The 27,958-nt window shown below is 43.1% G+C and overlaps 1 protein-coding gene across 1 annotated transcript; it reads right to left on the minus strand.

Moving 5' to 3' along the window:
• Window positions 1-1,127: 1,127 nt before the first annotated feature.
• LOC123771890 (5-exo-hydroxycamphor dehydrogenase) lies at window positions 1,128-27,367 on the minus strand. Its single transcript, XM_045764650.2, has 10 exons — window positions 27,344-27,367; window positions 14,728-14,923; window positions 13,623-13,705; window positions 10,527-10,680; window positions 9,904-10,122; window positions 8,604-8,742; window positions 6,874-6,935; window positions 5,264-5,390; window positions 3,362-3,480; window positions 1,128-1,607 (listed from the first exon to the last, which is right to left on the minus strand). The coding sequence occupies exons 2-10, from the start codon at window positions 14,890-14,892 to the stop codon at window positions 1,545-1,547; spliced, it is 1,131 nt and encodes a 376-aa protein (XP_045620606.1). The 5' UTR covers window positions 14,893-14,923; window positions 27,344-27,367; the 3' UTR covers window positions 1,128-1,544.
• Between the last annotated feature and the right edge of the window lie 591 nt (window positions 27,368-27,958).

The following is a 27,958-nucleotide window of genomic DNA, read 5'->3' on the forward strand; positions in this document are numbered from 1 at the left end:
TCAAGGAAGCACCTCAAGGTAAGGTGCCACCTTTTGGGTGGCTTAATCTTTATCAAGCAATCAATTCCACTGAGAGTTCCTGTGCCAGGTAAGTCCACTACGGGCTCACCATAGCCCGTGCTACTTGGAACTTTTTGTTCCGAGTAGCTGAATGTACAGTAACAACAACAGCATTCCACTGAATCCACAGAAAGTCTGGAGGTCCTACTGAGGGCAGTCCAAGTTTCACACCTAACCCGCCATGTACTCTGGTGCAGGTAAAGCAGTTCATCAACTGTACGTTCCAGCTTCCCAGACACGAGGAAATCACACTAACGTGATACATATCAATGAGAAAACGAATTGGAACAATGAGGCGACTCGAACCAACGAGCCGAGTAGAAAAAATGTAAGGAAATACTCATGTCCTGTATACGTGTCAGTAAGCGGGATACACTGAAAGAATAAGTTGTGGAAACCACCTCCAGTCTACAGCTTTAAGGCCAGATTCGATGAGCAGTTCGATCGTCATCAATAGTTAAATAGTAACTTGACAGATACAAGAAGGCAAGTAGGCGAGGGAGGGGCGGGGGGGGGGCATAATTAGAAGCTAAACCTCTCTAGTCACTGATATTTAAGTACTAATTACACGCCCTCCTAGAGTTGGTTCTCAGGTGTTGTTTCTAATACTGTTTAATCTAATTTCCGGAGTATTATCGTGTCCTTGGTGGCTTGTAAACAACCAGCTTGTTGTTATCGCCCTGGGTGAGGGAGATGCTTCACCGTCTCACTGGGTTTGGGGTAGCGACTCCAGACCCGAAGATGAGTTGAATGGTAGACACTTCTATTCATTGTAGTGTGCTGTAGTCTGCTTGTTCTGGGTGTCACCTACGTATCACCATAGCCTAGATATGCACAATATGATAATATATAATATTAATATATATTTGAGGAAATTTCTATTCTGAATGAATACAGTGGTAAATTTGGGGTCAGCCGTTGGATGGAATGAACATAGCCTGAGGAAGTGTTGCACCACCAGCACTGACACACCTGCCAACACCAGCCCTGACACGCCTGCCAGTGATGGAGGTGGCAGGCTAAAATATTTTTCTTCTTTTGAGAAGGAAATTGAAAAATTAACTCTCCAAAGTTTATTTTAGTTTTATTATGGTCTGACGCTAAGAGATGTGTTTCGTTGTTCCTGTGAACATGTTCAAAGGCAGAACAGAAGTGAAGACAGTTTTTGTTGGATAAGCCGAAAATACAACCGTAAGGTGGTCACGTGGGCCAATAGGGCCCCTGCGGCTTACCAATCCCCTATGACTCAAGATGGCTGGGACAGAATGTTGGATATTCCGTCTTGGTCACAAAGATGGCAGAATGTAAGTGTTTACTGGCTGATGGGTGGTTGAGTTTGACGTAGGCTATGGGCCCCTGGTGATTGACGTAGACTATGGGCCCCTAGTGATTGACGTAGGCTATGGGTCCCCTGGTGATTGACGGAGGCTATGGGGCCCCTGGTGATTGACGGAGGCTATGGGTCCCCTGACGGAACCTATAGGCTATAGCTGTGGGTTAATGGCTACACGCAGGAACTGACCCGAGCGAGCTACTTCAACTGCGTTCTGTAAAGGACGGAAGAGAAGTAAATTAGGAGAATAATATACGAATTAGTAGATTGAACTAATAAGTAGTAGATTAGTGAATTTGGAGTAGATGAAATGAATTAGAAGTAGAACAAATGTGTTGTACTTCAAGGTTTGAAAGTGGACTTGAGTGAATATTATTCAAATCAATAACAAGTGATAATGCCGATTGAAATAACGATAATATTTTCATAAATGATTTTAATAATGAAGTTAACGGCGCTGAAATAATGAAAATTGTTATTGAAAGCACACACAACCAGTTCAGGAACCTGTACACCAGTTGATTGACAGTTGAGAGGCGGGACCAAAGAGCCAGAGCTCAACTCCCGCAATCACAACTAGATAAGTACAACTAGATAAGTACACACACACACACAGGTGGAATGCATTAGGCAGTGATGTGGTGGAGGCTGACTCCATACACAGTTTCAAATGTAGATATGATAGAGCCCAGTAGGCTCAGGAACCTGTACACCAGTTGATTGACAGTTGAGAGACGGGACCAAAGAGCCAAAGCTCAACCCTCGCAAGCACAGCTAGGTGATTACACACACACACACATACACACACACATACAAACACACACACACACACACACACACACACACACACACACACACACACACACACACACACACACACACACACACACACACACACACACACAATGTACACACGTGAGCTGCTTAGTAAATAAGAGCCTGTCATGTTATATCACGAGACAGGTGACACCACTTCCCACGAATAGAACGACAGTACTAATTAAATTTCACCCTTACGTAGACAGCACGGAGGAGCTGCTTCCGCGCATAATAAGCGATCTGTAGCACAAAGCTAAGATGGTTGGGACGGTAAGAGACGCCTGCAAATCATCAAATGTTTCCTACTCTGAATTCTCGGTAACCTACGTAGATGATATAACGCGTATCTCCTTATAACGAACTCGTCACACGGAACGCAGTAAAAGCTGTATCGAATTTTTTTTCCGTGGTTTTTCTTTATTATTATTTCTGGTTTAAGGGAGGTTAGCGTATGGTACTCTAATTCTCACGTGTTTGATGTTGCATTGCTTTTGTTTTACGATCTATACTTACAATTATTACTATAATTTTACGATCTATAAAGATCTGTTTCCATCTTTGTGAGCAAGAGTGTATCTTAAAGTTGTTCTTTGTGCTTGCAGTGCTTTCAAGGTTAGTAATGTTGGTAAACATTGCATACTGAATACAAAAAAGAAAATAATTAGGTTTTAAGTTATACAATTGTGATTGTTGTCCAGTAAGTCTATATAAATATTAATTAAAATCTTAAAACAATTTTCAGAGGAAGTTATATTACAGATCAATAAGTGAAATTAAATTAAGCCTCATTGTATATGTTAATTTCACTCAAACAACGCACTTATAACGTTTAGGAAAGTAACTTGACGCACTCAGGCGGTACGAGGCACTAAACAAGCTAGTATGCGTTTGAAACATGTGTTTGTGATGTTCAACCGTGTCACAGCCTTGAGTGCATTCACTCTCTACATCGCACTTAACGTACATATAATCTTCCCAGCGTACTTCACAATGTACTCACCTGCTGCGGACTCCCCCACAACCAATTCACGCTCCCCAATGTACTCATTTTCCGCACCGCAACTCACTCACCCCAACATACTCGGCGTCCCTAACAGACCTACCCTTCCAAACACACCCTCATCAACATACTCTCACCAACACACTCACCCTGAAGTCGGAGAGGGGGAAGGTCGGGCCCATAAGGGAGGCGAAGGGATACCGGTGGTGGTGTTGAGAGAGGAAGGTGACCGCCTCCTGCAGGTGTTGCTGTGTGTAGTTGTGCACACCTGTACGGGGACAGAATATGTGTTAACGCCGGTGACTTGGTACTTGCTTGATGGGGTTCTGGGAGTTCTTCTACTCCCCATGCCCGGCCTGAGGCCAGGCTTGACTTGTGAGAGTTTGGTTCACTAGGCTGTTGCTTGGAGCGGATAGAAGGGAGATCCAAGTGTTTAGCCTTATGGGGCGCTATGGGGCTATGGGTGAATGTTGTTAGGGGAGCTAAGGGGCTTAACAGAGTCTTCTGTTAAGGGACGTGGTAGGGAGAATGTAGTATTGAGGGGGCAGAGGAACCCTTAGAACAACAGATCCCTGGGTTCGCGTATGGATACGTCTACTGCCTAAATACATATAGCTGCCAGTTAGAATTCAGATTTGCTATTGTACTTTAATCAACTTTTGTGTTTTAGTGCTCAATAACCCACTAGACTATTTGTAGGAGAACAGATCTCTAAACCTGTCCATGCAGGTCTGAAGGAAAAAATATATATGATTGTATTGAAGAATGATCACGTCTGAAGTAGAAAGAAATCTCTCTTCCCTCTCATCTTCCTTCGTCTTTTCCTTGCCTACCTTACTAACCATGAACAAAGGTCTATGAAACCTTCCCACACACTTCGGACATTCTGCTGTCCTTCCCGGCTAGGACAATCACCTCTGACGGACAGTTGATACAAGACGAAGACCAACTTGTCATAACTGTTCTGTCCATTACCAGTAAAATATTGATTTATTGAATATCAAGGATACAAGGAAACTCGAGAAAATAAATCTTCCCCAGCATCTTACCAAGACCTCCTGGACTACTGTGTGAAACCGTTTAGAGAAAATAGTATCTAAATTTAGCTCAATATATTGCAAATGCCGCTGCTAACAATGCTTTTTAACAATATATTTCCATATACTAATGGGTCATAATTTCAACTCCACACTCTGATTTTAATAAATTAAAAGGTAACATGGAATACTATTACCCAGATATTAGGATTAAAGTTGAACTTGAGTAAGAAACCATTATTTCTATCTGGTGAGGATGGACTGGTATTAACCATTGACACTACTACTAAATTCAATAGTTTCTTCTCTTCTACTGGCACATCTGTTGCAACTGAAATCTCAGCATCTCTAACCAATGTAAGTGACTACTTCACAGGGAGCTAACCCGAGTCTCTGTACCTCTCGCCAGCGCATTTCGTAGATATTAATGATATAACCCTCTCAAAACTAAATCAAGTACCCTTGCTGAGATGCCAAAGCTAATTTATATGAAAAAAGCTTATTGGTTTTTAGCTCCGGCCATCGCATTACTCTACCCCATTAAGCTGGAAAATTATTCTCCCAATTGTTTTTACCCGAAATGCTCTGCGTATTAGCTGCTAGGCATTTTACATGTCTTTCCTATGAATTCTCCACTCTTCATTAACCATATGAACTCTTGCATAAATACAATATTATTATTATTTAATTGGGTTATTCTGCAGATAAAATCAACTAATACCTTGCCCTGTTGTTTTAGGTTTAACTACTCGGAACGAAATGTCCATGTAGCACGGGCTATGGTGAGCCCATAAGTCTTTCCCCTTTCTTTCCTCCCTCTATACTCCCTTGTTCTTGATTATTTGATGAAGATTAAGCCACCCAAAAGGTGGCACGGGCATGAATAGCCCGTAAGTGGTGGCCCTTTTGAGCCATTACCAATATCAAGAGCTGGTACTGGAGATCTGTGGAGGTGTGACTGCACCCTGCGTGACGGGAGATGTCTCCCGTGCCCTTGTTCTTCCCTCTACCTACCTACTATAGTGAGGCACTTTAGAATGAGTTCTTGGGCGGCGAGGTTCATCTGGGAGTCCGGGTGCACCAGGCCGGCCAGCACGTAGGTCCCTCCCGCCCTTAGCGCCCTCACGCCCCGACCAACCACCTGGAGAAACGACACGTTAGTGGTGAAGGCTTGTGGTGTGTTGTGTCGTGATGAGGAAAGGTTGTGATGAGGAGGGCTTGGAGTGTCTTGTGTCGTGATGATGTCGATGAAGAAGACGTGTGGTGAGGAAGATGTTATGGTGAAAAAGAGGTGTGGTGACAGAGCGACGTGGGGGAAAAGAGGTTTGGTAAGAAAAGGTCGAAGGAAAATTGGAATAGGAAATGAATGAAACAATGAATTTGCAGTCCATATGGCGCAGTGATAAAACACTCACCCGGTGCTTTGCGAGAGATTTGGCCTGGGTTCGTATCCTGGCTGGGGGAGGATTGATTAGGCGCCAGTCCATAGCTGTACGCCTCTATTCACCCAGCACTGAAGGGTACCTGGTTGTTAAACGATTTGACGGGCCGTATTCCCGGGAAAATTGTGATTGAAGGACCTTCCCTAAACACTGTGCGTGCTAGTGGCTTTACAAGAATGTAAGAACTCTTTGTATAAATAAATATATAAATAATAAAGAAGCTCAACACGAAATATATAAGTTTACCATTAAAATCATATTAATAACAGTTTTCTATCAGACGTCCGGGACTGTTTGAGTGTTCACAGAAAACGTTTAAGTCTACGGAGATATACTATATACTTAGTTGTGCTTACGTGGGTTGCGCTTCGGCTTCTTGGTTCCGCTTTTAAATCTCAAACTCTAATGAACTGGTGTACAAGTTCTCGAGTTTATTGCATTCGTATCATATCTACAAGTTGCTTCGTTTGTGTTAAACAATAAGCCTATTAAACTCTGTGGGGTTGTTAAGGCCGCCACAATAGCTTACTAGTGGCTGTACAAGAATGTAAGAACTCTTGTATATATCAATAACAAACACAATAACAATACTGTCCAATCAGCAAGTATTCTTGCGGCCTGAATATTGTCCAGGACTAAAGTCTAGTTTGGTGTTGGGTTTAAAGCCAATTAACTGCGTAAGGGTTACTAAGGCCACTACAATAGCCAACCAGCAAGTAAACTATAATCTTATACACTATTTAAACAGAGTAAACAGTATATATATATATATATATATATATATATATATATATATATATATATATATATATATATATATATATATATATATATATATATATATAATATACACACACATATACAGAAATAGGGTTTGTATGTCTACTATTCACTGTATTCTCGTTTTCCTGTCTAAGAACTATACAGCTCAGCCATGCTGGCTCAGACCTCGCTCCTTACCTACTGTGAATGTACACAATGAAAAATGCTCTATATTTTTGCATTTGTTGTTATTATTATTATTATTATACATGATGAAGGAAGACAAACAGACTGAGACACGAAGAAACCATTCCGCTGATCAGATAACAATATTGAAGTGATCTAGGTATTTAAAGAAATATATATTGATACTATTGAGCTATTCGAACGTTGATTAAAATGGCCAGGTGGTTAACTTACCCGTTTGTCACCACACACTTCAAACACCACGTCTACACTGTCAGCTTGAATAAGTTCCTCCTCTAAAATTAAAAACAAAACATATTAAAGAAAACGTTTTATTAAGGATAGACTATTTTAAACTAAAACTTCTTAGAGCCTTGCTAAATCACTATTGTACCAGGGAGGCCCAAAAGGAAATTGGCCGTAACACTAATTTATTAATACAGTCATATGTAAAAATGTATATAAAATAAATAACAAATGTAATAAAGCATTTTTTTAATTTTGTTTAATTTTGATACCGTTTTATTTGTTTTGTTTATATTATATATTTTCTTGAATTTACCTGAGAGCTATTAACACTAATGGCCTCGACAAGGACAGGAAGCAACCGGCTTGTCAAAGGCCCCTTCAATTTATCCTAATGGTTTTTCAAGCTGGATTTTAAAATACCAATTTTTTGCATGTACGGCCTCGGCGGCTAAGTAGTTTCATAGATTTATAACCCTATAGGTAAAAAAAAAAATCTCCTGTTTTCAGTCCTACGCCTTGGTTGGTTGGTTCGCCTTGTTGAGCTTTAAACCATTGTTCCTTGTTTGTGTTACATCTTGCGAAGTTGTCTTCTAGATCAACATACTCCAAATTCTTCCGTATTTTAAAAGTTTCGATGAAATGAGCGCTATCATGTCTTGTTTGCAGTTGTCGCCCGCTGTTGAACTGTCTCCGCAGAAGTTATGTCTTTCTGAAGATGAGGACGCCATGCTTGGATCCATGCAGAATCCAAGTGGGATATATACAGCTGCATAACTATCTTCGTTTCCTTTAAGTCAAAGGTTCGCTTGATTATCTTAGGGTTTGATTAGTGTTTTTACTGCTTCTCCCAATCGTGCAGCTTAGAGTGAATGATAGATTCTGTCTCCAAGGTCCTCTTCATCATTAATCTGCTGCATATGATTGTGTTAATAAGATAATAGTACTATACGGCAACTTTTGGCTCACCCATATAGTTCGTATGCAGACGAGGAGTCAGAATAACGTGGCTGAAGTATGTTGACCAAACCACACACTAGAAAGTGAAGGGACGACGACATTTCGGTCCGTCCTGGACCATTCTCAAGTCGACTTGAGAATGGTCCAGGACGGACCGAAACGTCGTCGTCCCTTCTCTTTCTAGTGTGGTCTGGTCAACACCCATATAATTCATTTTCTCGGGGATAGGCAGCTCATGAATATATATCTATACTATAGGAGACTGTTTGTCCAAAGTTGAAGGTCAGACGCTTGCGGCTAGTTTCTCCCGAATTGGCAGAGGAAATGGTCTGGGGTACGGGACGAACATAGGCATGTTGGGGGTCATCAGAACCTAAAAGAGGAATTCTAGTGATCCTAGAATCAACGAAGGTCACCAGAATATGTTCCTCTTGCAAATGAAAATAGTTACTGCTATCTGTCTTCAACCTTTTCTTTGCATTAACCTCCTTCTCGTCCCTCCCTTCTCATCTTCCCTCCCTCTTTCTCCTCTCCTCTTTCCTTTCTCCCTTCGTGTGTCTCTCCTTTCCCTCTCTCCCTCCTCACGTACACCCCTTCCTTCCCGCCCCTTCTTCCCCCTTTCTACCTCTCTCTCTCTCTCTCTCTCTCTCTCTCTCTCTCTCTCTCTCTCTCTCTCTCTCTCTCTCTCTCTCTCTCTCTCTCTCTCTCTCTCTCTCTCTGTCTCTCTCTCTCTCTCTCTCTCTCTCTCTCTCACTCACCACTATCAGGGTGGAGGATCGCAGCGCCGAATTCTGTGGCTTTGGCCAGCCTGGTTCTGTTGTGGTCGACACAGAAGACCCTCTTGTAGCCAGCCTCCCTCAGGAGCGAGACACAGTACAATCCCAGCATCCCAGCACCCTGAGGGAGGGACAGGGAAAGCTGATTGGTTTACCTGAGGGGAATGGAGGGAGTAGTGATGAACATGACGATTGGAAGATGAATTGGATGATTAGTTTATCTAAGTCCCTGAGCCCATTATGGGCCTCTGTAACCCCCTTTCCACTACCGCCCACGGGATGGGTATGGGATGCATAATAAATGATCTAAACTAACTCTTAGAGGATAAACTGTCGTTAATATGTGGATCGCTGGTAAGCGGGAAGAAGAGTCAACTGATCTCTTCCTAATCTAAGGATTGTCGATAATCTAAGGATATTGTCAATGGTCTGCAAACTGTTGCACATTTTGGATAAAGGTAAATGGGGCGTTTTCCTATTAGGAAATGGGGTCGGGAGCATTTGGATTCAGGATAGTAATCCAAATTAAACTCTCAGTGAAGGTATATTTTTATAATCAATATCTAAATAGCACCCTTAGGCTAGATTAAAGTTAGAGCTGGGTTTGGTTGGGTTAAGTTGGTTTTGGGTTAGTTTATGTTATCAGCTTAGGTTAGGTTATGGGCAGGTTAGGATAGGTTTAGGTCAGTGTAGGGTTCGTTAATTTAGACACCTATCCAGTTCCTATTAAGTGCTACGGTTACCGTGATTAGTATATTTCAATCACTAAGATATGGCCCAGCCACTTGGGGTGGACGGTAGAGCGACGGTCTCGGGTCATTGAGGTCGGCGTTCAATCCCCGACCGTCCAAGTGGTTGGGCACCATTCCTTTTCCCCGTCCCATTCCAAATCCTTATCCTGACCCCTTCCCAGTGCTATATAGTCGTAATACCTTGGCGCTTTTCCCCTGATAATTCCCTCCCTCACCAAGATATGCAGAACATTTTGGAAGGGAACGGGTGTGTTGATGGTGTTATCTAGTGCATAACGCCCTATACACCATACTAACTATACATTGAACTAACAATACTATCTTGAGGTCATCTTGAGATGATTTCTGGGCCTTAGCGTCCCCGCGGCCGGATCCTCGACCAGGCCTCCTTATTGTTACACACACCCCAGGAAACTCCCAGGTAACTGTTTACTGCTTACTACATGATAACTATACCCTATGCTGACTATACTGTGTGTTAACTCTGCCTTGTGTTAACTATAAGAGAAGTCTTGTCATGCAGCACCTACCTGGACCAAAGCCACCGACGCCCCCGGTTGACCCGCTTTGGGCGTGGGCGGCAGCTTAGAGAAGGCGTTGACCATTGTAGCGAGGGCGCAGTTGATAGGGGCGGCGAGCGTGGGCGTGAGGGCCGGCGGGAGGGGCACCAGGGGCGTGTTGGGAAGGCACAGGAGGTGTGTGGAGTAGGTGCCGTAGAGTGTGGCTGAGGATACGACGGTGTGGCCCAGCTGAGGGAGAAGGACTGTGTGTGAGTGTAGCCAACCTTGAGGTGTTTCCGGGGCTTAGCGTCCCCGCGGCCCGGTCGTCGACCAGGCTTCCTGCTGCCTCATTACCTTGTTGATTCTACACCGCCCTCCTGCCTATCTCAAGCTACTCTAGGAGAGCTGATAGAAGTAATAACAATAGCAGTGGTCATTGCAGTAATGGAAGCTGTAATACAGGACAAGAATACTACTACTAATAATAACATTAATAAATAATATTGTCCAAAAAACTCGCATTAACGTGATGTATCCATGAGAACATCAGTCATATTTTTATCAAGGCACTTGTTTAGAGTAATGACTCCTGTCCTATTTCCCTATCATATCTAGTTTTATAATTATGAATTGTGAGTACACGTGTGACTCACCTTGATGAGTGAGGTGCACTTGTTGTGCAGGTGTAAGGAGCAGGGAAGACATGTGTGGCAGGCGGCACAGATGCCCCAGGTCACGCGGTCACCTGGCTTGACCCCCACTCGCTGTGACCTCACCACCACACCACACCCCTCGTGGCCCAGCACGCTGCCAGGTCAAAAGGTCAACAGGAGGTCACAGGGAGAAGAATATTACATATACATTATAATATGGAGGACGATAGATATGTTATTTTTAGAGATCATGAAAGAAATAATTTACATTTTAATATTGCGACACACACATACCCCCCCCCCTCCCACACACACACACACACACACACACACACACACACACACACACACATTTACTCTACTAAATGAACGTTAGGGGTTCAGTTCATGAGCCATTATGTGCTCCTTTCCTCCACCGCCCAGGTGATGGGTATGGGGTGCACCCCCGCCCTCGGGGTAAGTATTAGGCGCATAATAAATGACCAAAATATAACACAGATTAATGACGTCACAATGTAAACACGCGCCTCGTGACGTCACAATGTAAACACGCGCCTCAGATCACCATTGCCACTCTTAACTTGAGAGTCAAGCACACAGATATAACCTGTATCATATTACCTCGTCTCTTATATTGAGGATATACTACTAATATAAACATTAAAATTATGTTGTATATGTTTTAAAACCGTAAATGATCTCTGGATTGTATGCTGCATGTGTGTATGATTTTGTATAGTAGAATGCGTGCTTATGAAGTTTTATCATTTTTGCCCATTAAGAATACTTCTTGCTAAACAGGAAGAAATATTTTCTGTTTAGAAGATTATTTTCAAAATCAGGAGTTGGATAGGGTCATGTACTCGCCCCTTGTGGGACTCCCGCTGGTAACATCTGCTACTCTGAGGAGTCTTCCTTCACCGTGACTGTGTATCTTGGGTTTCTTGGGTACTCTCTAGTCTACTGTTGCAGCTTCACTATTACTCCATATTTCTCGAAGTATTGAAGGTTTTCTGATAGCTCAATAATATGCATTATGACCACCATTTTCTGTTATGTGTGATTCCTTTCACCTTATCGTATTCTGTCTAGTGTGTCAGGCACGATTCCAACACTCAATGTTGCATTGAAAAGGTCCTTCTTGTCATATGTACACATATAAAGGATATTGTTAACCAGACCACACACTAGAAGGTGAAGGGACGACGACGTTTCGGTCCGTCCTGGACCATTCTCAAGTCGATTGTGAGAATGATTGTGAGATTCTCACAATCGACTTGAGAATGGTCCAGGACGGACCGAAACGTCGTCGTCCCTTCACTTTCTAGTGTGTGGTCTGGTCAACATACTTCAGCCACGTTATTGTGACTCATCGCCTGCACATAAGGAATATTTTCCTCAATATTAATATATCCTTTTCAATATTATCTTTTTCTCCCTTTTTGTTTATGTGGCACTATATTTCTGACTCTGGTAATTTTCCTGATTCCAGTGAAGTGTATTTTGTAAAGGGGCATCACACAGCTTCAAGTCCCATTGTTGGTATTAGTGATAAGATCTTGGTTGATCTCTGAACATTTATCAAGTTAAATACCAGCAGTAAGTGCTATCTTCACTTCTAACATGAAGGCTTTACTGTGCCACTTAATTCAATACTTTCAGTCCGAGTAGCTCTTTATTGAATTATTTTGTAATCTCTTCCTGAGTTTCTTGCTTCCATCTTTGTTACTCTCTGTGAATGCGCTCATTCGTATTTTCTACAGTTCCTTGTTTAGTTCTTTTGTTTTAGTTCCTTCGTTTAGAACCTTTTACCATGTCTCCGTTGTTCATCTGCGACACAACCCTCTGACAATGTTCTTTTGTTATATTGGTATTTATCATGAAATATATATTTATCATCATTTATTTTATCATTTTTTATTGTATTTATCATCAGTATTTATCATCAGTATATGATATTGGTATTTATCATGAAAAATGCGTCTTTTTTGCTCCATATCAATGTCTTTAATGACGTTTTTCTCTAGCCTTTCTTCGTGTCCCATACGACGTAATTAAGGAACGAGCCTCGTTTCAGTCCTTTATATTTTTCCAAGTATCTTTATGTGCTTCTGAAGGTAGCACTCGGAAGGGATCAGGATAAGGGTTTGTGATGGGACAGGGGGAAGGAATGGTGCCAAACTAGCACTTGGACGGTCGGGGATTGAGCCCCGACCTGCGTGAAGTGAGACCGTTGCTCTACTGTCCAGCCCCACGTGGTTGTGGGCGCTACGTGACAGAGCTGCAAAACTGGTCTCACGTAGGTAGTGTACAGGATTATTAATTCCTCTTTGTTGAGGTTCCTGTATAGCGTTCTGTCGCTCGCAAGTTTAGAGTATATTGCTAATATTATCTTACGTAAATGGGCCTCTGATGTAAGAATTTTGTGTTCTGTCTACTTCTAGGATCGTTTTTGCAAACAGTTTCAGGAAGGCAGTTTCCCTTTACTGTCTACCGTCTTGCTAGCCTTCTATCATGGTATCCCATGTTCATCACATTACACCTGCTATCGTTGAAATCCAGTAGCCATTTCTTAGACCAACTCTGCAGCTTGTCTATGACCTCTTATCTTGAGGTTATCTGGAGGTTATCTTGAGATGATTTCGGGGCTTTTTAGTGTCCCCGCGGCCCGGTCCTCGACCAGGCCTCCACTCCCCAGGAAGCAGCCCGTGACAGCTGACCAACACCCAGGTACCTATTTTACTGCTTGGTAACAGGGGCATAGGGTGAAAGAAACTCTGCCCATTGTTTCTCGCCGGCGCCTGGGATCGAGCCCAGGACCACAGGATCACAAGTCCAGCGTGCTGTCTGCTCGGCCGACCGGCTCCCTTGAAATATTTTATTATCTTTAACTCGTGTTCAGAACAGTGGAATAAGCCGTAGTAGCAGTCAATTTAGACCTATTGTCTTATGTATGACCCTCTGTCCTGCGTGACAGTGAATACTAGCATTATCCTCAATTTAATAAGACTATCAAAATCCTCAGATTAGGCAAAATTGTAATTAATTTTGTCAATAAAGATGTTAATAATAAATAATAAGTAGGAGTCAACTTACCACGGGTGTGCGGTGGTCCTCGTACCGTTGAGGGTGTGAAGGTCCGACCCACAAATGGTCGCCAGCTCCACCAACACCAGGACCTGGACACATATACAACATTACACGAGTGTTATGACAAGATATGACTCGGAGGAGAAGGGGCTGGGTGTTCATCGATGCCCAGAAAGATTTACATATTGTCTCATACAGCGGAATCCTTTTCAACTAGAGAAACAAGTTGAAGTATCTGAAAGAAAGATGAACTAAGGAGTGCCTATCGGAAAGGAAGCAGAGTGTCATAGTGAGAGGGAAGGGAAGGGAACTATCGGGGAAGAGCGTCAAGCTATTACGACTATATAGCACTTGGAACGGGTCAGGATAAGGATTTGGGATGGGACGGGGGAAAGGAATGGTGCCCAACCATTTGGACGGTCGGAGATTGAACAGCGACCTGCATGAAACGAGACCGTCGCTCTACAGTCCAGCCCAAGTGGTTGGGCAGAGGGAAAATATTAGAATGCGAGGCAATTAGTTTAATACCACAAATGCTGATACACACACACACACACGTACGCACACGCACACACACCACACACACACACACACACACACACACACCACACACACATACACATCCACAGGAAGCAGCTGTCTACCTCCCAGGTACCCTATTTTTCTGCTAGGGGAACAGGGGCATTAGAGTGAAAGAAACTTTGCCCATTTGTTTCTGCCACCACTGGGAATGGAACTCAGCCAAGTCCACTTAGCCGTGAGGCCCCAATAAATTACAGAAAGTGTGTGTGTATGCATGAGCTGCAGCTCTTGGGCCCCATCTTATCCTTGGACCTACTCGTCCTGCTTCTCTCTGTGACAACTGATAAAGTTCCTCCTGACTTCACTCTGACTAATCTGTGTTCAATAAATTAACATTTCACCAGGAATATCTATATATATTCAAACACGTATTTTCGGCTTTATATATACCAGTTTTCACTAAATGCGCGCACACACATGTGGATATATATACATTCAAGTGCGTATATACGCACATGCACGCATGTACACACACACGCGCGTGAACGTACACACATTCACAAGGACAGTGAGGTGACCTCTGACCTACCTGACCCGGTGCCAGGTGACTGGGTAGTCGGGCAGACTCCGTCACGAAGCTTGGTGACCTGTCCACTCCCAGGAAGACAATGGAGCGGGCGTACGACTCCGCAGGTGGCGCGGAGTCGTCCGTGGGCGTCGGAGCGTCCATGGGCGTGGGCGGTAAGGGACTCATGGCTTCTATTGGGGGTGGAGTCCTGTGTTGTCTGGAAAACAGTGAATGAAGACGAGGAGTCACAATAACGTGGCTGAAGTATGTTGACCAGACCACACACTAGAAGGTGAAGAGACGACGACGTTTCGGTCCGTCCTGGACCATTCTCAAGTCGACTGAGAATGGTCCAGGACGGACCGAAACGTCATCGTCATCTAGTTACAGAGAAAGTGCTATTTCAAGAGCTATATATTTACAGTAAGCGTAGTTATTACAAAGCGAAATGGACATTGAGAACATAGAACATGAAATGCCAATAGGGAAGTGACCACATATATATATTAATCTTTGATTTTGTAGTTGTTATGAAAGTTGTAACACCAGGAAGAGGCGAGCGAGTGGGAAACTAACTTTCCATGAAGGCGAGTAGCAGAAGATAATAGAAAGATAAATAGAATATATAATAGAACTGAGAGACAATACACAACACATGATGGCACCAGAACATGAGAACTTCTGCTGCATCAACACATGATGGCACCAGAACATGAGAACTTCTGCTGCATCAACACATGATGCACCAGAACATGAGAACTTCTGCTGCATCAACACATGATGCACCAGAACATGAGAACTTCTGCTGCATCAACACATGATGCAGCAGAACATGAGAACTTCTGCTGCATCAACACATGATGCACCAGAACATGAGAACTTCTGCTGCATCAACACATGATGCACCAGAACATGAGAACTTCTGCTGCATCAACACATGATGCAGCAGAACATGAGAACTTCTGCTGCATCAACGCATGATGCAGCAGAACATGAGAACTTCTGCTGCATCAACACATGATGCAGCAGAACATGAGAACTGCTGCATCAACACATGATGCAGCAGAACATGAGAACTTCTGCTGCATCAACACATGATGCAGCAGGCCACAGAACTTCTGCTGCATCAACACATGATGCAGCAGAACAGCAGAACTTCTGCTGCATCAACACATGATGGCACCAGAACAGCAGCGTGAGAACGATATAGGAACCAAGACCAAGGATTGGTGTAAATTACTACATAGCTACATGAGGAGGCGTCGGTAAATGATCACGCTACACAAAAGAGGAAGAGGCTACACAAAGAATAATAATGAAGTGTGCGAAGAACTCAACGAAAGTCTCAGGGGTTTAAGATCGAACCAGATATGCCTCCATATCTACGACTTCTAAGAGAACAAGCACTACCAGAAGAATGATCGAAATTAAAGTGACATCAGAGGAAGTAAAGAAACAATTAGTAGAGCTGAAGACGAGGACAACCATATTTCTTGACAAGAACTCACCAAGGATCCTACAAGAGGCAGCTGCAGCACACTGTGGAATGCTTGCTATGGTCTTCAACTCCTCTCTGGGGGAATGGGGGAACTGCCTGACGTTTGGAAAGTGGCAAACGTGGTGCCTATATACAAGAAATGAGGAAGACAGGAGCCACTGAACTACAGACCGGTATCACTAACAAATATTCTCTGTAAGATATTAGAGACTATATTGGTCATCTCTCTCTCTCTCTCACACACACACACACACACACACACACACACACACACACACACACACACACACACAGATATGATAGAGCCCAGTAGGCTCAGGAACCTGTACATAAGTTGATTGACTGTTGAGAGGCGGGACCAAAGAGCCAGAGCTCAACCCCCGCAAGCGCAAATAGGTGAGTATATACGCGCGCGCACACACACACACACACACACACACACACACACACACACACACACACACACACACACACACACACACACACATCCACCATTAAACCCCTATTTTCTCCTCGTCCTCTTGGGAAAACAGTCATATATGAGGCAGTTGGCGGTATTGGTGGTCCACAACTCTCCCAAATGAACGTCGCCGACCACAAAATAGCTCTGCCTTACCACACAAGCGTCTGGCTCACGGTGCGCTGCGAAATATTGGTTCTATTTTTAAACTTTTTTTACTCTCGTAAATAATGTGTACCAATCATGCTTCCGGGGATTGAACTCGGCCCTGTAAAACACTATGCCGTCATCTAACTCCGTATGATCGAAGTGGAATGCTCTTACTGCAATATGGTGTTCAGTTATTTTTCTATTCATGTAGAAGGTGATCATTCCCATATTTTATCACATATGTATTTCATATGTATCTTATGACTCTATTGTGTCTTCATATTCACCTGGGCTGTTGGAGACTCGAACTGTGGACCCCAATGCGTGTGAGGCCGAAACTCTATCGACTGGGCTATGAGTAGACTTAATAAGGAAAGGTTCTTTATTGTGTCTTCTGTTGTGACTTATTTTTTACTTCTCTATTCAAGCGTCGTAAGTTCACTCTTGCGACTTTCCTCAGCTCTCCTTCCATGTCATTCTGTAACGAGCATCTTTGGAATTATTCATTAGATTTCAAGTATCTCCATATGCTTTCCGAGAAAGGGACTGGTTGCATACTCTAGGACTTGTCTCACGTAGGTAGAGTACAGTGCTCTGAATGCCTGCTGATAAAGGCTCCTGAGGGATGTTTTGGTGTTCACCAATTTAGAATATGTACCTCGTGCATGTACATATTCTATGTACCTACAATATATACAGGACCTACACGTACACAAAGCTTTGCTATTCGTGTGGGTCTTCTTCCTTCTCGGTGCTTGTGGTCTGACCGGTCTATGGAGCCGGTCAGACCGAGCGGACAGCAAACTGGACTTGTGATCCTGTCGTCCTGGGTTCGATACCAGGTACCGGCGAGAAACAATGGGCAGAGTTTCTTTCACTCTATGCCCCCTGTTACCTAGCAGTAAAATAGGTACCTGGGTGTTAGTCAGCTGTCACGGGCTGCTTCCTGGAGGTGGAGGCCTGGTCGAGGACCGGGCCGCGGGGACACTAAAAAGCCCCGAAATCATCTCAAGATAACCTCAAGATATCCTCCTGAGTTTAGTTATAGGATGAGGATGAGGACACCACGATCGTTATATACGATCGTAGTGTCGTCTTGTCTTTAATTTTTGTCATATGACACTTTGAGACTACTGACGACTTTGCCATTGATGACATTCTCACTTAGAGTTGCTGTCGGCTGTAACAATTTCTTTTCAAACGAGAACTTTCGGACATCTTTTCGGCTTAGGCTTAGGCTTTCGGCTTGTTATATATGATAACGTTACATTTTAAACTTGAGTCTGTGGCTCCTTTTCCTAGACGTTACAGGTTTTTAAAAAAATCCTATTTGGATTTTAAAAATTAAGGATTTAAAAAAATCCTTACAAATCAATGTCTACGTGGGACTGAGGTTGAGAGAGAGACAGACAGAGAGAGAGAGAGAGAGATAAGCTAAGGACCAACCTAAACTACTGTAACAAACTAGGCTGTTGTAAGAATTATTCCAGAAGGTTCCAGAAGTTCGAGTAGGGACCTGACCTCTCAACCTTTATTCATTTTGCATTAAAATTGTATTGTATAATAGTACTGGGTACAATATCAAGAGTATTCTAATTATTGAGTTTAAGTCACCATCAGTGACGTCACGAATCAGATCTAACTTTTAAGGCGGAGTGACCGGCGGTCATAGGTCAGCAGGGTTGACATGTCTAGTATTTCTCAAAGTTCAATTAACCATTTTGGGGATCGGGAACAGCTCTGCCGTTAGATGTTTGTAATTTAATTCAGTAAAATAATTCAACCAGTCTGGATCAATTAAGTACAACAGAGTTTAATTGTTATAACTTAAACCTTGCTAGTAACTGGGTAGAACTTTGACTAGGCGGAAGGATACAATACTCTTGTCTGGGGTAGACCAGACAAGGAAGAGATCAGTGTGGTCACGGAAGCAGCTGGGAGAGGTCAAACATCTTACCTCTCCCCGAGACCAGCCCAACATCTTAGCTGGAAAATATAGAGGTATAGTTGCTATGGTTATGTATAGAAATAGTCTCATTTGCCACTCAGGTCAAGTAGGGAGTGTTAAAATGATAGGGAGTGAACATTTTTAGATTTTGTTTTAGTTTTCTTTTAATAAATTAAATTTGTTAATAATTTGCATTTTTTATTGTTTCCATTTGGTTCTGTGTATACTTGTCCTGGTCACGTGGTCCGCACGAGGCAGAGTTGTATTGGGCGCCGATTCTAACATCGAATCGGAATTATCAGTACCGTGTAATTTATTCCACACTCAAGGTCATCGTATATAGTGGGGATCAAGCCCCTAGGTTGATTAATTAGCGTGATCGATCCAGACCTCGATCATTGCTCTTCTTTTTACTGGTCTGGTGGTGGCAGCGTAGAGGCGATTCTAGGGTTTTGTTCAGAGCCTAGGTCACGTCATACTGGGTGTAGAATCCTAAGTCGGTCAATCGCCTTAGGACCACGTGGTGTGGAGATGGCTTTGGTAAAAGTTTTGGAGTCCCTTGGTAGAGAATAATAAATAAGAATACGGGTAGAGGGCAAAGAAAGAAGGAAGTAGAGAGAGGAACCCTAACCCGTGTTACAATGGTGGCAGCGGTGGGATTAACATATCCACATCAGGATGATGATGTCTGTGAACGATCAGGCATCACATAGGAGAAGGACCCTGGACGGAGAATGATGAAGAAGTATTAACAAAAGCTTCCAGGAAGTCATTTAAGCTGAAACTTGGTCTGCCAGCAGAGATAAGAGCCCCAATACAGCGGACACTCACACAGGAAACACTCGCCGGTATGGTAGCGACGCCAGAAATAAACAACTACAGGAAATGGATGTAACAAATAAGAAGATTGAAAAGATATCGCCTTGGGTATTAAAGGAAGCAGCAGAAACACTGTGTTGTCCCCTTTCTATAGTATTTAACTCCTTTTTGGTGCCAGTATTACCAATACCACTTCTATTATATATATATATATATATATATATATATATATATATATATATATATATATATATATATATATATATATGTCGTACCTAGTAGCCAGAACGCACTTCTCAGCCTACTATGCAAGGCCCAATTTGCCTAATAAGCCAAGTTTTCATGAATTATTTGTTTTTCGACTACCTAACCTACCTAACCTAACCTAACCTATCTTTTTCGGCTACCTAACCAAACCTAACCTATGAAGATAGGTTAGGTTAGGTTAGGTAGGGTTGGTTAGGTTCGGTCATATATCTACGTTAATTTTAACTCCAATAAAAAAAAATTGACCTCATACATAATGAAATGGGTAGCTTTATCATTTCATAAGAAAAAAAATAGAAAAAATATATTAATTCAGGAAAACTTGGCTTATTAGGCAAATCGGGCCTTGAATAGTAGGCCAAAAAGTGAGTTCTGGCTACTAGGTACGACATATATATATATATATATATATATATATATATATATATATATATATATATATATATATATATATATATATATATATATATGGGGAGACAAGACAATAATTGTAGAAACTCCATAAAGTTAATCCTCCCAAAAGTGCTCATCGAGGGGATTAAATTATCGACCATTCTGAAGAGCTAAAGAAAGATTGGACTTGATGCTCAGTTTAATGTTTTATCTTGTATTCTTTTATTCAGTTTTTTCAATTCTCTCGAATATACTCCTTTTTTCTTTTAATTTTCCTTCGTACTTCAACAACAGCGACTATTACCCCTACTAAGGAGACTCTGGAGACTGTATCCAAACATTAAGAAGTCATCTTTAAAAGTACTTAACTGTTTTGGAAAATGTTCCCAGCATTATCCTCACTTTAATAAGACTATCAAAATCCTCAGGTTAGACAAAATTGTAATTAATTTTGTCAATAAAAATGTTAATAATAATAGGAAAATGTTCCGCGTAGAGCGTTAGGAAACTTCACATCACTTAGTTCTCTCTTACCAGGAATAGTTGAAGTCCTCAGGAATAACAACGAAACAAACCAGACATGACAAGGCTGATCTCATTCAGGCTTTTCAAATAGAACAAAACAGACTTAAAATACTGAACAGATTTGAAGATATTAATCCAGACCACTTCTTTAAAAGGTCCAAAGCAAGTCACACAAGAGCAAACAGCTTCAAACTCAACACGCTACAATGCAGGGCAGAAAAAATGTTCTTTTTAAGCAGTAGGGTAATAAATCCATGGAACCGCCTACCTGCCAAAGCCGTAAACGCCAAGACTTCATTTTAAAATCTAGCTGAAAAAACCTCTTCATGAATAACAGGGGGGGGGGGGGGGAAGGAGGGACCTTTACCAACCCGCTGGCATCCTGACCCCGTCGAGGCCACTAGAGACCGTGGTCATCAGGTAAATACAGATAAAGTTAAATATTCATTTGATACATTTAAACCTGTGTTGTTCATCACCCCCTCCCTCCCCACTCCCTCCCCACTCCTATGTTCATTTCCCTATTTCCCCATCCCAACCCGCCCCCTCCAACCTTCCCTCCCTTCCTCCAACCCCCCCATGAACCTCACAACCTCCCCCCCCCAAAAAAAAAAAAAAAAAAAATCAGGTGATGAGGTACACAAGGCATGAGTTCTGCCTGAGGTCGGTGGCTTCTGGGAAACTGGATACCAGGGTTCGATGCCATTTTGTGTAAATAAAGTAGTTTCTGATGGTTTCTTTGTATATATTTTTTCTTGAAGACAGTGAAATAGATTATTAATCCTTTCAATTACACACATGTACACGCGCATGTATATACATGTACGTACACATATGTACACGCACACGTGCCTACACACACACACACACGTACATAAACACATACACAGTGCAATACTGTGGGGCGTCTCTGGGTGCATTACTGTCTAGAATGAGGAGTGGGGGGGGGGGTGAGAGGGGAGTGAGAGGGTGAGAAGGAGTGAGAGGGGGTGATAGGGACTAAGAAGTATGAGGTGTGGAGAGGAAGACTGGGGTTGAGAAGGAGTGAGAGGATGAGAGGGGTTAAGAGTAGGATACGGATTGAGAGAGAGAGAGAGAGAGAGAGAGAGAGAGAGAGAGAGAGAGAGAGAGAGAGAGGGGGGGGGGGGGAGAGAGGGAAGTTTTGAGTGGGCTGAGAGACATAGAATAATTGTGAGGCAAAGTGGGTTGGGAGATAGACTGGAGTTATAAAGGTAGATTAGATGTTGGGGAGTAAAATGGAGTGGAAAACTGAGAGGCTTTGTGGGAAACATGAAAGGGTGGTAGAGAGGATAGTTTAGGGGTTACGACATAGATAGGGTGGATAGGTTGTGACGTAGAGGGTAGGGGGGAATGCTCGGAGGAGGGAGAAGAGTTGTGACAACATATGGGGTATCTGTCGGTCCTCTATCCTTATATGGCAACTATCGGGAGTGGTCAATGTTTACTGGCATGTGGTCACCGTTTTCTTTATGTCTTGACGCGAGTGTTTTCTAAAAAAAAACTCGCTGTTTTAGGGCTTTTTGAGGTCAGGTTTGTTTTTTAGTGTGACAATTACTGTGAATACTACACAGTAATTACTACACTTACTACTTACTACACTTAGGTAATTACACTTAGGTAATTACATACACGCTGTGTACATACGAAGACATGAAGCCGGATGCTGGGTGCAGGAGACCGGATTCAGGGTACACGATGAGAAACGAAACCTTTCTAAAATCTGACAGAGAAAAAGACCTGGAGCTGCTATCACCCTCGAGCCTGTCTCCCGAGGCCCGCGTCAAGCGGATATCATCACAGGCATCGGATATCATCAGAATTTGGCCAACACGAGAACTGCCTTTCGAAACTTGAATAAGGAATTATTCAGGAACTTGCATAACCCCCAATGGCAGATAAATTCTGGAAAATAGGGAGCCAGAGTGCGTTTAACCTTTAGTTAAACGCAAAACGAAGCTGGAGAAAGTCCAGAGGAAGTCCGAAGACTAATGAAATTTAACCTAATCTCACTATAAGAAATTTGAAACATGATCACGACATTCAAAATTTATCAAAATAAAAAAACGAAGAGGACAGAAAAGAACAGGCTATAGGCGATGGGTGGTCCATGATAAACAAGTAGAAGCAAACTACCTGTAAGAGTGGTGAGGTAAGTCAGTGAGGTAAATCTAGTGAGGTAAATCTAGTGAGGTAAAAGAGGCTAACTCCATTAACGACTTCACATGAATATATAATACGTCACAATAGATTTGGGACAGTTGTACCTTGAAACCAACAGCTAAAAGGCGGGGCCCAAGAGCTGCAGGTTATTAGGTTAGGAGAAACAGTCAAGAACATAAACACTTGGAGCGGGAGGGGGGGGGGGGGATGCGTACACACTCAGGGCTGAGAGTCAAGCAATGCACTCACTGAGTTTATCTTCACAGCTCGCGAGTCTAAGTGTGTACGCTGCAGGTTCAAGGTGGCGTGCGTGCGTGTGTGTGTGTGTGTGTGTGTGTGTGTGTGTGTGTGTGTGTGTGTGTGTGTGTGTGTGTGTGTAAATCACGAAAATTAACACGTGATGAAAAAGTGACAGTGTCAGACCACGGAGGAAGTATTGAAACAGGAATTTCCTTCTTCCTCCGTGGTCTGACACCGTCATATTATATATATATATATATATATATATATATATATATATATATATATATATATATATATATATATATATATATATATATATATATATATATATACTTCAAGCTTGTATTGAAGTCTCCCCAAGGTCGAACTACAGACTTTCCTGTAGAAGCAACTCCATAACAGTTGCCTCAATTCCGGGCATCTCTCTTTACTGCTAGGTGAACAGAGGCATTAGGTAAAAAAAAAGTACCCCAACCGTTTCCCGTCTCAAGCCTATGCCCTATTATACTGTGCCCATCTAAGAAACATTAGAGATATGTGAAGGGTAATAAACTCCACATTATTTAATTCAGGAGAACATTTTTGTCAAATATATTATTCTTCATGAAAGGTTCGTCCACTTTGCGCCTGTAAGGTAACGTACCTTAAGGGTTACAGGCTGTTAACTGCCTTGTTTGACAGTCTGTTCACCTACAGTTGAACACAAAACCAACGGCTCTATTCTTTACCTAAACTGCACTACAAAATTATTGGTAATAATCAGTCAATAAGTCAGTAAGAAAAAAAGAGTAAATTCTACGATGAAAAGATTTCTATTAGTCAAAAGGGAAGATCAAAGATACGCTTAAATTTTTTTTGCGTGGCCTCCATTCACACGGAACTGTTGACAATTATTTAACCTGTGCTCGACTTACTAAGCGAGTTCAGCTGTGTCCGGGTACAAGTGACGGGATGAACAACCCAGCGGGTTTTCTTCCTATTGTACATGCTTCCTATTGGGTGTTGTACATGCTGCTATGACAATATATTTACTCACAGGATGAGTGACGGTGCCCAGTATTGTCACCATGGAGTTATGTCCACTCATGTGATGAGTAGCACTTCACAGTATTGTCACTATGGCGGTATGTCCACTCACAGGCTTAGTGACGCTGCCCAATAACCTCGATCTTTGGAGGCCATTAACAAAAAATTCTATTGAGAGTCATTGTGAAGATTTTTCTTCACTCTGTCCATTCCCCTCAGCAATTGTGTATTTATATCATATCTTCCTTTATTCCCTTTTATAGCTCCGTTTGGTCCATCTCTCTCAACCTCTGCTTGTCTCATCCCACATAATTCTGCAACGAACATCATTGCAAACCTTCGTAACATTTCAAGTTTGTTTATGTCCTTTTTTAGGTATGTCTTGGACGACGATGTTCTCAAGGACTGGTCCCAAGTAAGCACCAGGCATCAAACTAGTCAAACAGTAATCTAAGTATCTCCTTAATGTTGTACTAACTGATGACAAGATGTAACGAACGGGATGCAAACAGGTTTTTAGTCTCAAAACAAAAACGGAACTTGAAACGACACAAACTGGAGAAAAAGTTTAGATTCAGGAAAGACCTGGGTAAAGACTGGTTTGAAAACAGGTTTGTTGAATTATGCAACAAATTACCGGGTAACATGATAGATGAGGGATCACTGGATTGTTGCAGGCGTAGGTTAGCCATATATATGAATGTGCTTGGGTGGATATAAACAGGAATTGCCTCGTAAGGGTCAATAGTTTCTTTCATTCTCATGTGTTTACATTACCTAAGGGTGTGATAATGCTCTGGTTATCCTAGTCATATGTGTCTCTGGGGAAAGATTTGATGCTATCCACACCCCAACGTCTTTAATATAAGTTGTTTCATGGAGGCAGATCTCTCTTTACTATCCACCGTCCTCTCCATCCCCCTATCCTCTGTTCTCATCAACATCATCAAGCTGCAGAAATCCAATATTGTATTGGATTTCAGTACAACATCGATCACTGTTGTATTGAAATCTACTTCTGAAACTGGTTCACCTCTACAACCAGTATACGTCTTAATAAAGTATCTTACCCCTGTGGCTACGATATTGACGTAATTGGAAAGAATATAGGTCCTAAGATGAGTCTCTAGGGAACTCCACTAGGGAATTCTAGGGAACTTATTACCCTGCATAAGTTCGAATGCTTCTCGTTCAGTGTGTTCGTATCAAGTCAGTTAGGTACTCTCTAACCAATGTCTGTTCCGGCGGAGACAAATTGGTAAAATGTTTCTTTTACATTGATGCCCCTGTTACCTACAGTAAATAGGTACCTGGGAGTTAGACAGCTGCTACGGGCTGCTTCCTGGGGGTGTGTAACAAAAAGGAGGCCTGGTCGACGACCGGGCCGCGGGTACGCTAAGCCCCGAAATCATCTCAAGATAACCTCAAGATGGCCCCCTAGCATCAATATGATGTGACTCCAACACTTACCACTGGGACCATCTGCACTACATTCTTAACCTTATATATTCGCTATTTATAGTAAGACGGATCCAATAACCAGTCTACCAGTCTATCAATCACTTTACCAATCTAACAGTTCACGGTCTTCTAATCTACCAATCTTCCAGTTTAACAGTCTATCAGTCTGATCTTGATGCAGTTTGTAAACACACATTTTTGTTCCACTTACCGTGCACAAGAAGCGAGAGATATGGAAGTAGACAATAGTTACTGACCTCTGAGTTCTGTCGCTCGGTAGAATGTTCCCCACCGATGAGTCTTAAGGATGGAAGAGCCTTATGTATAGCCATGTATAGTTCATACACACTGGATGTGTATGCTCGGGTGGGTAGACTACTCCAGGATACACGTTAGATAAACTCCCCGTTTGACGTGGGACCGGATCGGTGGCGCTGGAGAGGAGGACTGAGAGAGAATGGAAGGTGGCGACAGGCTTTTTGCCTTCTTTCCTTCGCCTCACGTAAATATTACCCCTTCTCCCTCCCTCAGGAGCCACTGGAGGAGCGGGGCGAGGCAGGAGGCGTGGCGTGTGAGGGTGGAGTGAGGGAACGTGACCAGCAATGAGGTACTCCCTTCCTCTGCCTCGCCGCTGCCTCGCTACCTACACACGCACACTCTCGCTCTCTCCCCGCCACTGTGAGAGGTTAACGGGTGCCTCGCTCTCCCACTCTCACACACACACCAGACTAGATTCTCCTCGGTCCTTGTTCTCCCCTCATATCTTGCCCCTCATATCTAGTCCCCCTCCTCCTTATCTGGCCCCCTCACATATAACACCTAACATCTAACCCTTCACATCTGACTCCTAACATCTGGCTCACGAAGCTTGCTCGTTCGTTATCCAATGGCATGATAGGACCCACACACCTGTCACACAAGATAGCCAGCACCCTCTCACCACCACCACACCTGACAGCAAGCATCTTCTCATCTTCTCCACACCTGACAGCCAACACTACCCCCCCCCCCCATGGCACCATACTGACCAAGAGGATGTACTAAGTGACCCCGTGACACTACCTATCACAGGTGGCACTGGTGTTTACCACATTATAAAGTCATATGTGTCTCTGTAGAAGCTATGTAAAGTAGCCATGTGTACCTGACGGATGCTACCTGTACAGGGCCCTTGAAACTGGAGTCACAGAAAGGTACTTCAGACGACTCCCATTTCAGTTCATAATCTAGTTGAAAAAGTCATCGGAAACAATGGGAAAGAGTTACTCGGCCAGGGGACGAATTACTCGGCCAGGGGACGAATTACTCGGCCAGGGGACGAATTACTCGGTCAGGGGACGAGTTACTCGGCCAGGGGACGAGTCCCACGGCAGGAGTAACGCAGACAGTGCAGGGTCTGCTCTAGACAGGTGTACCACAGGAAGTGTACCTCACACCAGCTACACTCTGGTCGACAGCTTCAGACATTGATTGTCAAATGGCAACTTACAATTGATAACAAAAACGGTGGTATATTACACTTTCTCGCTGACGGGTGATGCCTCGGATGAGCCTCCTGCTAGCGACACACACACACACACACACACACACACACACACACACACACACACACACACACACACACACACACACACACACACACACACACACACACACACAGACTAACCTCACAGTGGACAGAGATCCTGTGTGTGGTGGCTAGTGCTCTCATCACCTTTATCACTCTCCCTCCTTACGTCACTGATAAGCTATCACTCACACGTCAGACCACCAACACTTCCTACCAGAACACTTTAACAAGTGCACCATAGTAACGTCCCATCCAACCCTGTACAATTTTGCCATTTAACGTCAAGACTTGAAGTCGTGTTTACTTAGCTGGTCGAAGTGTGTAAATATTCGGACACAAACCCTAAACGAGCTTCATAATGACCTAACGAGGAAGAAAGAACCAGTTGTGTTAACTAAGACGGCACAATTAAGAGGCAAATGAGGGGGGGTAACGCTAGCCAGGAGCACTGTCCTTCTTCCTCTCCTTCTCCCTCTCCCTCTCCCTCTCTTCTTCCCTCCCACCCCGCTCTCCTTTGCTCTGTTTCTCTCTCTCTTGATTCTCACCTCCTTCCCTCCCTCGCCGTTCTCTCCTCGCCCCCGTAACGGGGGAGACTTTAGTAAAGTGTCACCAACACCTTAGTGTGAGAAAAGATCAGGGAAAGAGAGTAAAGAAGGGATGTGAGAGAGAATTAAGAAAGAATATCAGGGAAAGGAGGGGGGGGGGGGCATG

This window comes from Procambarus clarkii, chromosome 38 (genome assembly GCF_040958095.1).
Source record: "Procambarus clarkii isolate CNS0578487 chromosome 38, FALCON_Pclarkii_2.0, whole genome shotgun sequence".
In the NCBI taxonomy this organism is placed as follows: domain Eukaryota; kingdom Metazoa; phylum Arthropoda; class Malacostraca; order Decapoda; family Cambaridae; genus Procambarus; species Procambarus clarkii.